Source organism: Numida meleagris, chromosome 10 (assembly GCF_002078875.1).
Source record: "Numida meleagris isolate 19003 breed g44 Domestic line chromosome 10, NumMel1.0, whole genome shotgun sequence".
NCBI lineage: Eukaryota > Metazoa > Chordata > Aves > Galliformes > Numididae > Numida > Numida meleagris.
In genome coordinates this window covers 1,876,788-1,890,595 of record NC_034418.1, presented here as the reverse complement: position 1 = coordinate 1,890,595, position 13,808 = coordinate 1,876,788, and the positions used below count along the sequence as shown (strand labels likewise).

Below are 13,808 nucleotides of genomic sequence, written 5' to 3'. Positions count from 1 at the left end.
GGGCTGGGCTGCGGTGCAGCGTGTGCTGGGGGTGTCCCCCGGGGGCAGCCGCACGCCCACGGGGGCAGGAGCCGTAGTGGGGAGGGAGAGGTCGGGGCATAAGGGGAAGGATAAGCGCGGCTGGCCACGGTGCTTCATTTATCCCCTTAACCTCCGCTCCTGGAAGGGGCCTGGAGGGGACTCAGTCCCGCCCTCCCGGGCTGGGGCCCACCCGCCTCATTGCATCGCTGACAAATAAATCTGCAACGAGCCGGGGGGTGACGGGGTCGGGAGAACGGGACCTACACCCCCCGTTCCTCCCGGGGACGCCCGTACCCGTGGGGTCCCTCAGCATCACCCCCTCCCCCTCCCTTGGGTACTCCCGTACTCCATTGCCCCAAGGGCTCCCGCCGTCACTGCCGTGCCCCACTTTTCCGCCATTCCCTCGGGGATGCCGCCTCACCTCTATTTTGAGGTCCCCCCATCCCTCCATCCCCTCCGTTCCTCGTAATCCCGTACTCCCGCACCTGCCGGGTGGGCGGGGCGTCCCGCCACAAGCCCCTCCCCCTTCCCCGAGCCACCCAATGGGCGCGCGGGAGGGGCGTGGCCTCCCCGCATAATGAGCGGTGCGGGCGCGCAGGTGGCGGCAGAGCGCGGCGGGGCCGGGGCCGGGTGGGGGCCATGGCGGCGCCGCGCTCCTTTAGCGCCGCGGAGGTGCGGGATCGCTGCGCGCGGGGCGAGTGCCTGGTGCGGTGCCGCCGCCGCCTGTACGACCTGAGCGCCTTCGTGCGCCTGCACCCCGGCGGCGAGCGGCTGCTGCGGAGCCGCGCGGGCACCGACGTGAGCGCCGCGTTGGACGGGCCCCCGCACCGGCACTCGGCCAACGCCCGCCGCTGGCTCGAGCAGTACTACGTGGGCGAGCTGCGGGACGAGCAGGTAGCGGGCTGCGGGGCGTGGGGCCGCACGGGTGCCCCGGGAGCGAGGCGGGGCGCGTGGAGTCCGAAGGGTGTCCCGGAATTGGGCTGGGGGGCGCGGGGTTTGGAGGGCGCGCTGGGAGCGGCGAAGGAGGCGTGGGGTCTGCGGGGTACGGTGGGAGCGGGTTAGGGTCTGTAGGACGCCCCGGGGATGGGGTGAGCGGTGTGGGGTCTGCGGGGCGCCTCGGAGCTGGGCTGGGCTCTACGGGACCTGCAGGTGCCCTGGAAGTTAGGGTTGGAAGTTCCGGGTCCGTAGGATGTGCTGGAGTGAGTTGGGATGCGCGGAGTCCGCAGAGCGCCCCAGGGGCGGACTGGGCGCCGCGGGGTCTGGAGTTGTACCAGAAGCGCTGCGGGAGGTTTGGGGTCTGTGCGGTGCCCTGGGGGTGAGCTGGGGTGTACAGAGTCTGTAGGGTGCCCCGGAGTTGGACTGGGCGGTATGGAATCTGCGAGGAACCTGGGTCCTGGGAGCGTGGGATGGAGCTGCACGGTGCCTGCAGCGTGTCCGGGGAGAGGTGAACTGCACAGCATCTGCGGGGCACCCTGCATCCAGGCAGCACGGAGCAGAGCTGCGCGGCGTCTGTGGGGCGCCCTGATCCCTGCCTATGGGGCTGAGCTGCGTGGGGCGCTCAGGGCCGTGGCCGTACGAGGCCTGGAGGGGTTGGGACGTGCAGCCTGCGGGTGTGCGTGGGGCAGGGTGCGCGCGGAGCACCCGGTGCATGTGGGGCAAAGGTCCGGGGCACACCCAGGCTCCGGGGGGCGGGGGTCTGCGGGTGGCTGGCGGCGGCGGGGCTGCGACCCACGGGCCGGGACCCAGGGGTTGGGCGCTAGCGCTACGGCCGGGTGTACGGACCCAGCGTACGGGGTGCGGGAGCGGTGCCCCGCGCGCTGTGCGCCGCAGCGGTAGCGGTGCGTGTTGTCCGAGTGCCCGGTGCCGCGGGGTCGGTGACCGGCGGTGCGTCCCGGCGCTGTTTGCTCGCCGGCCCCGCACAGACACCGCTTTGTTCGGTGCTCGGCTCTTCCGGCCCCAAAGCCCGGAGACGGCAGCGCCTGTGTTGGGACACGGCAGCCGCGACAAGCCCGACGGGTTCGGCCGAGCGCCGGCACCGGCCAAACGGGTTCTGTGCCACCGCACCAAGGCAAATACCGGGGCGATAACACCGGGGCGAGGGGATCGTACGCTGCCTGGCACGGGATAAAGTGTCCCGGGTCACAGCGGCACCGGGGTGAGAGCAGCCCCCTGGGGCCGGCGTGTGCCCTTGGTGATGCTCGAGTTGGGTTTAGGGCGGACGCGGCCCCAGCGGGGTTTTGGAGGAGGCATTGCGCCGTGGGACGTCCTGCAGGAATGCGGGTTTATTAAACGAGAGCCCGGCTTAATTACGGAGCGTGTGGGTCCGGGGGCAGCCCCGGGCGGGTGGGCAGCTATCGGGGCTGAATCACACCCCCCTATTTCCCTAATGAAAAAACAAATGGCCGGACCGCGCTATCTGCGCGCATGGAGCGCAGCGGGGATCAAAGCGAGGAGCGACAATTAGCTCAGCGAGACGGGGGGGGGGGTTAACAGCTTCACCGGGGGGGAACCGGATCGTGTAATTAGCGGCAATTTGAGCAATGGGGCTTTCATCAGAGCTCCGCGGAGCTGCGCGACGCTGCCGTGAGTCACCGCGCATCTCCCGGCGCGGTGTGAGCTCACCGTACGTAGGCGCTCACCTGTTGGGAGGTGTTGTAATAAAAAGAGCCCTTTTTTTTGTTATTTATTTATTTTTTTTTTCCGCGTTTTATGGAACGAGTCACCTTGCACCTGCTTCTCGCTGCCCCGTGATTCACGGGCGGGTCGCGGGGTGGTGACGCCAGCGCCGTGGGGTGAGCTTGGGATGCCCGTGCCCCATAGGCCTGCAGGGGTCGTGGGCACGGGAGCATCGCTGAGGCTGCACGGCAGAAAGGCAGCGCAGCTCCCTCTGCATCCCAGCAGGGCTGCCCGCGGCCGGGGCGAGGTGTAGGGCGGCGGCGGCGCTCCGTGGGCGCGACTTTCCCTGCCTTACATCAGGGCTCCGGCAGGACCTGTTCTCCCTGCGACGCGTCAGAGGCAGCGGCAGCATCGCCCACGGGCACGGCCCCGCAGCCGCCTCCCCTCTGGTGGACGTCAGGGTCCCCATCCCAAGGTCCCCCCATTTGGAGGCCGTGTCAACGGCGAGCTTTTAGGTTTTCTGAGTCTTCCCATTTGCAGTGGGTCCTGCCACCCGGCCGCTGTGTCACCTTGTCCCACCGGCAGCGCCCGGGGTCGGCCGACGTCCCCGCGTCAGCATCACGAGTGCCCCATAAAGTCCTGGCTGCCGGCCGAGGTGACGCTGCGGCCGTGTCGCTGCCACTCGTGTCCCCATGGGGCAGCGTGGGGACCGTCCCACGTGTCCCAACCATCTGGGGGAAAACCTATGGCTGGTTAATGGGTAACCGAGGTGACATGGCAGGGGAAAGGCGCTCAGGGATGGAGGTGCCACCAAGTCCCCGCTGGTGCGGGTGAAGCCACGTGGGGGAGATTCCTCCTTTTTCTCCATCTTTGTGCCCACGGTCCCTCCGCACCCCAATGTCCTGGCCACCACGGTGCCCTGTGACCATAACAGCGGGCCAGCACGCGTGCCTGGGGGTCCTGCGCCTTCAGGAAACGTGTGGATGCGGTACACAGGGCCGTGGTTAGCGGGCGGTACTGGTGGGAGGAGGACAGCTGCATGAGACGATCTCGGCGGTCTTTTCCAACCGTAACGATCCTGTGGTTCCTCGGCGGCCCCAAGCCACGATTCCTTCTCGTTGCAGAGCTGCCCCAAGGCGGAGAAGCCGCTGGACGCGGCAGCCCCGCGGCTGGATCCCCGCTGCAAGCCGGTGGACGTGGACACGGTGAGGCCGTGCTCTGCCCTTCGCCCCGCGCAGGTGGCACCGCGCTGCCTTTATGGCCCAGGCGCGGCCGCTCTGGGAGGCTCCTACGTGGGCGGCGATGCCTTTCTTTGACAGCAGCTTTGCCCTTCGAAGCAGGACGTGCTGCTGTGCCACACCTCGCGCCGTTTGTTTTTTTATTTCTATACGTTTACGATTTATTTTTTCCTTTTTCCTCTTGGCTGAGCTGTAAGGGATGTCCTGGCTGGGCAGACCGAGCTCCGTGTCCCGGGGTTTCTCCTTGTCCCCAAGGTGCCTTTGGTTGCCTCTCGTTGCACCACGTGGCCGCTGTGCCAAGCACTCTTTGGGGAGCGCCAGCCTTTATCTTGCCGAGGGACTTTATTAGACCAATAGCAAACCCTTCACTCCATATAAATATTTTGCCACTGATTGCTTTTGAAAGAGAATCTTTCCTGTGGATGTGTCCCAAAATGACATTTTGCTCTGAAGTCCTCCTGGTGTGGGGCATCTGTATCCGTTGCCTTGCACGCTGGGGTTGTTACCCCGCTGAGTGACCGCATCCATCCCCATCCAGTCCCCACAAGCACTGGTGCAGCCACCCTGTGGAGTCACCGTCCCTGGGGTTGTCCCGGAGCCGTGGGGATGTGGCACTGAGGGACGTGGGCAGTGGGCACGGTGGGGGTGGGCTGAGGTCAGACTTGGGGATCTGAGGCCTTTTCCAGCCTTAATGATTCCATGAACGCCCCCAGACTGTGGGTGCTGTGGGATGGGGACGGGGGGACCCCAAGGGACCTAACGAACAGCCCTGTGCCCCCAGGACCTGGTGGACTGGCGGAAGCCCTTGCTGTGGCAGGTGGGCTACCTGGGGGAGAAGTACGACGAGTGGGTGCACCAGCCCGTGGACCGGCCCATCCGCCTCTTCCACTCGGATTTTGTCGAGGCCCTCTCCAAGACGGCGTGGTGAGTGTCCTGGGGCAGGGGAGGGGATATGTGGGTCCACCCACCTGACCCGTTCCCTCTCCCCGTAGGTACGTGGTGTTCCTGGTGTGGACCCCCGTGGTGCTCTACCTCAGCTGGGTCAGCTACACGGCCCTGGCGCAGGGCAACACCAGGCTCTTCTCCTCCTTCACCACAGGTACGGCCCATCCCCAGCCTTCAGCGCACGCCTGCATGAGCACGGGCTGTCCCCTGTCCCCGCAGCCCCCAGCACGTCCCCTGCACGAAGCCACCCGTGCTGGCTGAGCTCGCCTCGCTCCGCCGCCTGTCTGCCTGGGGGAGGGCCGTGGGTTTGTTCCTAGGGAAAGGCGCTGCCCCAGAGGGCGGTGGGCACGGAACGGGCTGCCCAGGGCAGCGGGCACGGCCCTGAGCTGCTTCCCTTCCTCCACCTCCAAAATGAAGCCCCGCTGCTCTGCAGCGGCCGCGTCCCCCCGCGCTGCCACCCACCTCCCTGACACTGGGGACGGGCGCTGTCGGCGAACAAACGCGGCTCTCACGCCACCGGCCTCGCACAGAGCGCGGCTTGTTCGCCCGGCGCCCGCCCCTGAATCCGCCACTGTGCGCAGCCCCGGCAGCGGGCAGCGGGCGGCCGGGTGACAGCTTTGTTGTTGGCCCCGCTGCGGGTGCCACCCTGTGCCAGCTGCCCCGCTCGGCCCAAAATCAGAGCAGGTTTTGATGTTCTGGGTTCCCTGCCTCCGTCCTTCAAGCTGGAATAAATCCATCGCGCGCCCTTTTGTTCCTCCCCGTTCTTTGTCAGTCTAGTTTGCGTTCCCAAGCGTGCTTCCTGGCTCCCCGTGCAGGGTGATGCACCGCACACTGGGCACCCCGCTGCCGTGAGAGGGTGTTTTCTTCCCATTGCCACAATGCTTGGATTTGGGGGAATTTAGCTAGCGAGCACGGGGTGGATTTTGCGAGGGAGGACGCAGGGCTCGCCAGCACCGAAAGGAGGAGGTGGTGGAAAAATGCACTGCAGGGGAAAGCGCCCACAGCTGTATGCTCTGCCAAACAAAAACACAGCGGCAACTCTGTTCCGCCGTCACAAGCGCTGCCTGTGTCTGCCGGGTCGCGCTGCCTGTTTGGGTGGGGAAAGCAGCTCGGCAGGGACATGCTTGCAGCCCCAGCTGGCATCCAGCTATTACCCCAAAGAGCGCCAATTAAGGGGAATCAAACGAAAGCGTGGGGAGAGGCGAGCTTCACCCGGCTGCTGGCATCAGGATGGCGATGGATAGAAGCACGTAAATCCCACCCGCCTCGCTGACTGCTGCATGTCTCATTGTGTAGAGTACTCCATCCCCGTGCACAAATACTACTTCCCCTTCATCTTCCTCCTGGGGATGTTCCTGTGGTCCCTGCTAGAGTACCTCATCCATCGCTTTGTCTTCCACATGAAGCCACCCGCTAGTAACTACTATCTCATCACCCTGCATTTCTTGCTGCACGGGCAGCACCACAAGGTGAGCGGCAATGCTTCTGCTCCACTCGGGGTATCCTTGCCCTTTCCTAATGCTGGAGGATGAGCTCGGAGCAGCTGGAGTTAAACCGTGAGCCCGGCTTGCAAGACTTGGAAAGCAGTGGGCTCCCTCTAGCTTCACTGGGGGATACGTCCGTACGTCCATCCCCTTTGAGATGGGGACCCATGAGCCGGAGCCACCGCCTTGCTTGGGATGCATCTGGGGGTGGGAGGGTTCCCGGGGGTGTGCTTTGCCATCGGCTTTCCCAAACGTGCATCCCTGTGTGCGCGGGCACGAGGATGGCGTTGCCCTGCGGGATGGATGCTCCCAGCTCTCGGGGTGGCTTTGGGGTGAGCGAGGAGCTCGCCGTCCCACCGTCTTTCTCTGCTTCCAGTCTCCCTTTGACAGCTCCCGCCTGGTCTTCCCCCCGGTGCCGGCCTCGCTGGTGATCGCCTTCTTCTACGGCGTGCTGCAGCTGCTGCTGCCCGAGGTGCTGGGGCTGTCTGTCTTCGTCGGGGGGCTGTGCGGCTACGTGGTGTATGACATGATGCACTACTACCTGCACTACGGCTCGCCCAAGGAAGGCACCTACCTGTACGGGCTGAAGGCGTACCACGTCAAGCACCACTTTGAGCACCAAAAATCAGGTAGCGCCGCGTTCCCGTGTGCGTGCCGTGCCTTTCTGACTTGGGAATGGGCACAGAGGTTGGGAACGCTCTGGTTCAGCGTGGTGCAGGGGGTGTTAATGGCAGATGAAGTGCCCCTCCATGGGAGCCCCGGTTCGTGCCCATCTTGCCGTCAGACAATGGGACGCTGTGCCCATCCCCTCCTCGCGGCAACGTTGGCGGGCACAGGGTGAGGCCCCGGGCTTCGCTTGCTCTGCCCCACGCCTTCCCCTTGCTCAACCTGCCCTTTGCCCGGTTTCCTAGGAGAAAGCACCCCGTCCAGATAAGCTATCATCCGAGCCGGCTCCTCTTGCTCCCTCTGCTTTTCCTCCTCGCCCTCGCTTGTCGCCCCGGGGCTGGGTGACGAGCCTTCCTCCCCAAAACAATGACAGTCCTCTGGAAGGACCTGCCCTGCCCTGGCATCGTCACCGAGCTGGGTGACGCTTCTGTCCCGTCCCAGCCGCGTGGGGTGGACAGAACTGGGGTGTCACCGCTCCCCGTCCTGGCTCCCTCCATCCCGGTGACAGTGGCACGGGTCTGGTTAGCGCTGCCCCCCATGTTCCAGCAGCGCCGTGTGCTGAGCGCACTCTTGCCTCCCCCATAGGCTTTGGCATCACCACCCGCTTCTGGGATCACCCCTTCCGGACGCTCATCCCCGAAGAGACCTTTGAGAAAGAGGACTGAAGGCCCTGGCACTCGGCCACGTGTGCTCTGCGCCGCCGGGGCCGTCTGGGGAAATACTGTGCTGCTGAGGGTCTGCACCGTCCCTCCTCTCCCTCTGTGTTGCCCGTGGGGCTGCTCCGTCCCCTCCATGCTGCCAGCGGGGCCGGGAGGGTACGGATGTGGGGTCGGGGCCGGCGGAGGCCACTGGGGCTCCAGCTCTTCCCACTGCAGGCACTGATGATTGGCACCTCTGTGCCCGAAGGATGAAGTGCCGGGCGCCTCGAGCCCCACTCCTGCACCCTGCACCCCCTGCCCTCTCAGCGTGCCTCCCTGAGCCGCCCATGCACTGCACCCAACTCCTAGCCGGGGCCTCCTATCTCTAGGGGGAGAAAAAATAAAAAAGGGGAAAAAAAAACCAAAACAAAAAGACCCAGCACTGCCTGCTCGTGCAGTGGGGTTTCCTTGCTCTGTGGTGCCAGGGCAGGCATCTCGCAGGGCTGTGCTTGGCCTTTCTCTAACCAGCGCGCCCCGTCTCCCTGCCGGATTTATCGACTTCACGTTTGTTGTAGTCCTCGGCTACTTGAAGCTTAAACTCCAATGAACGGAATTGCTAAAAGATGCCTTTTTTGTTTTTGTTTTTGGCTGATCCTGTGATTATTATTATTTTTTTTTCTAATGTTTACCGCAGATATTTAAAGGTTTGGAATGAAGCTATTATGTACAACTGGAGACATGACGATTGTAAATAAACTGTATATTTTGAAAAATAAAACCTTTCCCAAAGGGCCTGGCTCCGGGAGGGCTCTTGAAGTCATTGTCCCTTGCTGTCACCTTTCCCACCACCCTGTGCTGGCTGGAGCCTTGCCTCGGAGAAAAGCAGAGCTCTGGCAGAGAGGGAGATGCTCGCTGCCCATCAGCTGTGTGAGAGGCAGCGTGACGCCAAGCCCTCTGCAACTGGAAGGGCCCCAGGGCCACTTCCCCGAAGTTGGGCAATGAGTGTCATGTGCGGCACCGTGCTTCCGAAAATTGGCCTGCAAAGCTTCCTGCCCTCCGGGCAGGGGTCAGGCATTGCTTTCCTCACCTGCAATCCGCTTCCTCTGACGGCGGACAGGCTGAGAGAGGGGAGGGCTCGGTGGTCAGGCTGGAATTGGGGTTGGGGGCTGCTCTTCGCCCCACATCCCTCCTGCAGGGCTGGGATGCTCCCAGGTGCATGCTCCTTGGTAGCATCCCAGATGCTACCAAGCAGTGCCCTGGGAAAGCTATGTGGCAAAAGGGGTTGGAACGGCAGCATCGACATGGGGGATGCAAACACCTCCCTACCTTGCTTCTCTGAAGCGCTTCCCATGGGTGGTTCCTCCTTCCAGCACCCCAAACCTGCACGGAGGGGATGGAGGGGCACTCTGTGCCTCTGCACCATCCTCCATCCGTTCTCTGGAGCAGCTTTCCTGTGACGGCGATTCCACGTTGCACAATGCTTCTTCCGCTCTCAGGAAAGCACCCTATAAACCCGCGTGTCCCCGGTTCCTCTCCAGTCTGCAGAGGCGGCCGAGGAGGAAGCAGGCAGCACAGGGTCAGGTAAGCTGCGCTGTTTGATTTTAGTTAGCAAAGGTTCCTTGGGGGGAGAGGAGATGATACAAAGAGGTTGAGGCTGCCTGAATGCGGGAAAGCTTCCATTAGCTGGGTGGTAATGCCAGGGAGTGCAGCTGGGGGATGCTACTGGGAGACGATGGATCCTGCTCAGGGTGCGTGCTGGCTGGGCACGGCTACTTGGGCTTTAATTCACATACTACAAGCCAAAATGCCCCAGGAGTTGGACCCGACGATCCTCCCAGCTTGGGATATTCTGTGATTGTTCATGTGACGTTACCACTGCTACCAACGTCTCTATTTGAGATGGGTACACCGGGAAGCAGAGCAGCCACGGGAGAGGTGGGGGCTGTGGGAGCTCTGGAGTGCTGTGTGCCATGCTGGGGCTTTTCTTTAACAGCTGAGGTGTGGAAGAGCCGTACCGTATCTGTGAGCATTGCCCAAGAGTCACCTCCAGCAGACGCTGCTGCCCCACGTCCCCAGCAGCCAAGCCCTTTGCTGCAAGCATGGACATCATAGAGAAGGTCTTCTCCATCGCCCATGCCATCCACAGCCAGTTTGAGCACGTCAAGTGCTGCAAGCACCAGTGCCAGCGCCTCGTGGAGCGCATCCACATCCTGCTGGAGCCTGTGCGGATCCTGCAGGCTCAGCCATCGTGGCAGATCTCCCACCATGAAGAGCAAATGCTGATGAAGCTGCTCCGGGCGCTGGGGGAAGCCCAGAACCTGGTGACAAAATACAGCCAGACCAGCTGGATCCAGAAGTTCCTGAGTGCCCGCAGCAGTGGAGAGGAATTTGTGTGGGTGAACAGCAGCCTGGAGGACATCGCCCAAGGGCTCTCACTGCTGCTACAAGCAGAGCAGAAGCAGGCATTGCTGGAGGCATTCCAGGCAAAGATCTGTCGCAGGCAAGATGCTGAGGATCTGAGGGACGACAAGGCTTTTCTGGACCAGGTGATTGCAAGTAAGTGCGCATTTAGCATCCCTTCCACAAGACCAGAGGTTGGCTGGGAGCTGGCAGGCCTTCCCAGCCCAGCTTTGTCCTGATGGCAGCGGCTGGGGAAAGCCAAAGGGACCGGAAAAACTGACAGTGCCAGTGCTGCACGTTCACCCAGCCCATCTCTGCACCTGTCTGTCTTACCCCAGGTACCAAAGAGCCTGAAGATGCGGCCTGGGAGACCCAAATGGGCAGTCAGTGTGTGGACAGCAAGGTAGACTGGATGCAAGGCGAGCTGAACAAAATCGTGCGTGTGATGGACAGTAAGTTGGTGTCACAAAAAGATCTGCCCCTGCGCTCTGTGTTCCTTCCCCTTTTAGAAAGGATAAATGCTCTTGTAAAATGTTTTGCTAAGCCAGAGAGTCACTGGTTTTCCCCCAGCCCTGGCTAATCTGTGCCTTGTTCCTCCCGGCATGGTGTGAGCAGGCTTGAAGAAGGTCAATGTTGGTAAAAGGGAAGCCATCACCGAGATCGAGCGGGGCCAGCTCACCTTCCGCAGGCACCTGCAGGACACCGAGCGCTACGACCTGTATGAGGGAGAATATCTCAAGTACCCAGTTGCCATCAAAACCTTCAAGAGGCCGCTGACCACCGACACGACGTGAGTTGTCCTGGGCTGGAGCAGCGCAGGGCAGTGGGGTTGGGAGAGTGGCACAACATATCTTGCTCTGGGGACCTTTCCATATCTAAAGGGGATGTAAGAAAAAAGGGGTCATACTCTTTAGCAGGGGCTGTTGTGATAGGACAAGGGGAAATGGTTCAAACTAAAAGAGGGGAGATTTGGACTGGAGATAAGGAAGAAGTTCTTTGCACTAAGGGCGGTGAGGCAGTGGCACAGGCTGCCCAGAGAGGTGGTGGTGCCCCGTCCCTGCAGACAGCCAAGGTCAGGGGATGGGGCTGTGAGCACTGATGGAGCTGTGGAGAGTGCAGGGAGTGGGAGCAGACAGCCCTTCAGTTCTCTTCCAATTCAAACCTTCCTATGATTCTACGACCTCACTGTGCTGTCCTTTTCTGCAGGAAGGTGAGAGACATTTTCGAGAAGGAGATTCAGACCCTGAAGAAGTTTGAGTCTCCAAACATCCTGCGCATGTATGGGATCTGCATTGAGGAGAAAGGTATGGGGTGTGGTGTTTACGGCTCCTTCTTGCTTCCCTGCGGGTCCCCAGTGCTGGTGGCAGATGGCTTGAAGTGACACAAGGGGGCATGCTTGAGGGGTGCTTCCCACGTCTCTGCTCAGGCTCTTGCAAAGATGAGGCAGCTCTCTGCTGTAAGCACTAAAGCATTACATCAGATCCCAAAAAAACAGAGGCACACGGCCAGTTCTAACCAGCAGAGCCAGCACTGGCTTGCCATGGTTGATGCAGACCCTGGGAGCCCTCCTGGCATGAGCCGGGCTGTGGCTGTCCCGGGCCAGCTGCACCCTCAGCGTGTGTCTTTCTGCATCAGATGGGATCCCCTGCTTCTCCATTGTCATGGAGTACTGCAAGCATGGGACGCTGCGGGAGGTGCTGACCAAGCAACAGCAGCTCTCCTGGGAAGTTCGCATTCGGATGGCTCTGGGAGCTGCCAGGGGCCTTTACAGGTGAGCTCTTAAGTCGGGGGGCAGGCTGCCTGGTGGGCCACCTGCATGCATTGCTGGAGCCCAAAGGCAGTAGTGAGTCCAACACAAAACACGTTGCCCTTGTTTCTGACTGGCTGCAGGTTGCACCAGACGGAGGAGAAGTCCCGACTGCATGGCTGCATCTGCAGCAGCAAGTTCCTGGTGGCTGGGGATTACTGTGTGAAGGTAAGGACCATGCCAGGAGAAGCTCTAGATGTAGGAGCAGGGGGATGGTGAGGTTGTGTTTAGCTGCTAACCGTGCATGTTAGAAAAGGGAGAGGAAATGTGGCCACAAAAGTTCAGCTGAGAACCGGTGACCAGCCTTACATTTCTAACACCTCTCCTTTTCTCAATCTAATTTTTGCAAACAGCTGTCAGGATTTGAACTGTGTGAAACAGAGTCTTCCATCAAGAGAAAAGTCAATAAGAAGAACTTGAACCAAGTCTGTATGTTGGCTTACATCGCCCCTGAGAACCTGATGGACGCCTATTACCCCTACAAGAGGTCCTGTGAGATATACAGGTATGTCCACCCCACAAGCCCTCCTGTGTGTGATGCCAGTGGGCAGATGTCGAGCTGTCAAGCTGTGGATGGAAGCCAGGTATAATCAGATGTTATTGTCAGCCATAGGCCCTAGCCCTCTCTAGTAGAAAGGAGGATGACGTGGTGGGATCAATGCTGAGAAACCCTTTATTGTCTTTTTCCAGCTTCGGGATCGTGCTGTGGGAGATTGCAACCTCCAAAATCCCATTTGAAGGTGAGACAGAAGTTGTGTGGGGCCCTGTGTAAAAGCTCAGCTGCTGGAGCGTCCCATAGCATGTGGGTCCCAGTGCTTGGGTTTGCATGACATCTTCACGGCTTCTGCACATGCTTAAACCACAAGAATGCAAGAAATGTTGTCTCTATTCTTGTTTCTATGCGTTGAAGCGTTAAGATATCCTGTTTCAATGGCCCCAGCGGTGCCATGGCAAAGATGGGGGGGGTTTGTTGCAAACACTGTTTGGGCAGTACCTCTGCCAGCTTCTCCATGGAGGAGGCTGTAGGATGGCTTTGGTGGGCCTCCACACCTCCTGATGTCCCTGTTTCACCTAGGCTGCTCTCTCCAGGAGATCAAGGACAAAATCTGTGACCACCAGTACCAGGACCCAGTTGGGGAAGGCTGTCCTGAAGAGCTGGAGAAAGTCATCAACCAGTGTCGGGCCTTTGACCCGTTCCAGCGCCCGTCTGCTGAGCGTGAGTGTCCTGGACAGTGCCCCACACGCCCCTCAGTCAGCCGCCTCAGTAGTGAATCTGTCCCTTGTTTTCCATCAAATTTTGCCCAGTTTTGTCTTCTGGGATCACCCCTCGTCCTACTGACGCCATCAGGTCTCCTAATAGCAGGTTTCCTCCCATAACCAGTGTGCTTACGGTCTCCTCATACACTCTGTTGACACAACATCGATCCATACCACACACAAGCCTGCTCATTTTGCATGGCATAAGAGCAATTAATTGCAAATTAAGGCAACTGTGCTCTGGGGAAGAGTTCCCCATCCTTGGGGTCAGCGTAGGCCTAGTTGGGTAAACAGTTGATTGAGGCACCAAGAGCGCTCTGTTTGGGCTAACACGGCCTTCTGTTCCGTAGAGATCGTGGACCTGCTGGCTGACCTGGAGAAAAGGAGGAGCCAGGGGAGCTAGCTGCGGAGGGCCCGTGCAGGCCGCCCAGACCAGCCTCCCTGCCTTCCACCCTGCGCCCCCGTGACTGCAAGCGTCAAACTGTTAATATATGTTTATTTGTTTAAATAATACTGGAAAATCTCTGAGTGGTGTCTACTTTGCGTTCCTAGAGGCCTGCGGCGCGGCTCCCTCAGGCCGCTGGGCCCCGCTGTCATGGCAACGGCCCCCTCTCCAGCCTCGATTTGAATCCCCTCCCGCTCCCGCTTATTTCGCCTCGGGGGCGTCTCCCCCAATCAAAATGCACTTCCTGTCTCTTGTCCCGCCCTTTCCGTCCTTCGAGGATCGCACCGCCCA

The 13,808-nt window shown here is 61.0% G+C and overlaps 2 protein-coding genes across 3 annotated transcripts; both read left to right on the top strand.

Annotated features, from left to right (window-relative positions):
* FA2H (fatty acid 2-hydroxylase) lies at positions 617-8,398 on the top strand. The gene is made up of 7 exons (XM_021408908.1): positions 617-915; positions 3,762-3,842; positions 4,657-4,799; positions 4,868-4,974; positions 6,117-6,289; positions 6,681-6,933; positions 7,556-8,398. The coding sequence occupies exons 1-7, from the start codon at positions 661-663 to the stop codon at positions 7,633-7,635; spliced, it is 1,092 nt and encodes a 363-aa protein (XP_021264583.1). The 5' UTR covers positions 617-660; the 3' UTR covers positions 7,636-8,398.
* Positions 8,537-13,695, top strand: MLKL (mixed lineage kinase domain like pseudokinase). Of its 2 annotated transcripts, none has more exons than XR_002442302.1 (11): positions 8,537-9,189; positions 9,602-10,164; positions 10,347-10,460; positions 10,624-10,798; positions 11,215-11,312; positions 11,644-11,779; positions 11,899-11,983; positions 12,169-12,320; positions 12,506-12,555; positions 12,905-13,031; positions 13,423-13,695. XR_002442302.1 is itself a non-coding variant. In XM_021408906.1 (11 exons), exons 2-11 carry the CDS (start codon positions 9,708-9,710, stop codon positions 13,473-13,475), a joined length of 1,461 nt encoding a protein of 486 aa, XP_021264581.1. In that variant the 5' UTR covers positions 8,537-9,189; positions 9,602-9,707; the 3' UTR covers positions 13,476-13,694. The 2 variants fall into 2 exon arrangements, 1 of the variants encoding a protein (XP_021264581.1); XM_021408906.1 differs by having other exon boundaries at positions 12,891-13,031; positions 13,423-13,694.

What these genes read in the sequence shown, in the direction of transcription:
- FA2H (XM_021408908.1), top strand. Translation starts at nt 661, where the DNA reads ATGGCGGCGCCGCGCTCCTTTAGCGCCGCGGAGGTGCGGGATCGCTGC. An exon ending in CTTCTCCTCCTTCACCACAG is followed by an intron (nt 4,975 to 6,116) that starts GTACGGCCCATC and finishes CTCATTGTGTAG; the next exon opens with AGTACTCCATCCCCGTGCAC. An exon ending in CTTTGAGCACCAAAAATCAG is followed by an intron (nt 6,934 to 7,555) that starts GTAGCGCCGCGT and finishes CCTCCCCCATAG; the next exon opens with GCTTTGGCATCACCACCCGC.
- MLKL (XM_021408906.1), top strand. Translation starts at nt 9,708, where the DNA reads ATGGACATCATAGAGAAGGTCTTCTCCATCGCCCATGCCATCCACAGC. An exon ending in AATCGTGCGTGTGATGGACA is followed by an intron (nt 10,461 to 10,623) that starts GTAAGTTGGTGT and finishes TGGTGTGAGCAG; the next exon opens with GCTTGAAGAAGGTCAATGTT. An exon ending in CTGGGGATTACTGTGTGAAG is followed by an intron (nt 11,984 to 12,168) that starts GTAAGGACCATG and finishes TTTTGCAAACAG; the next exon opens with CTGTCAGGATTTGAACTGTG.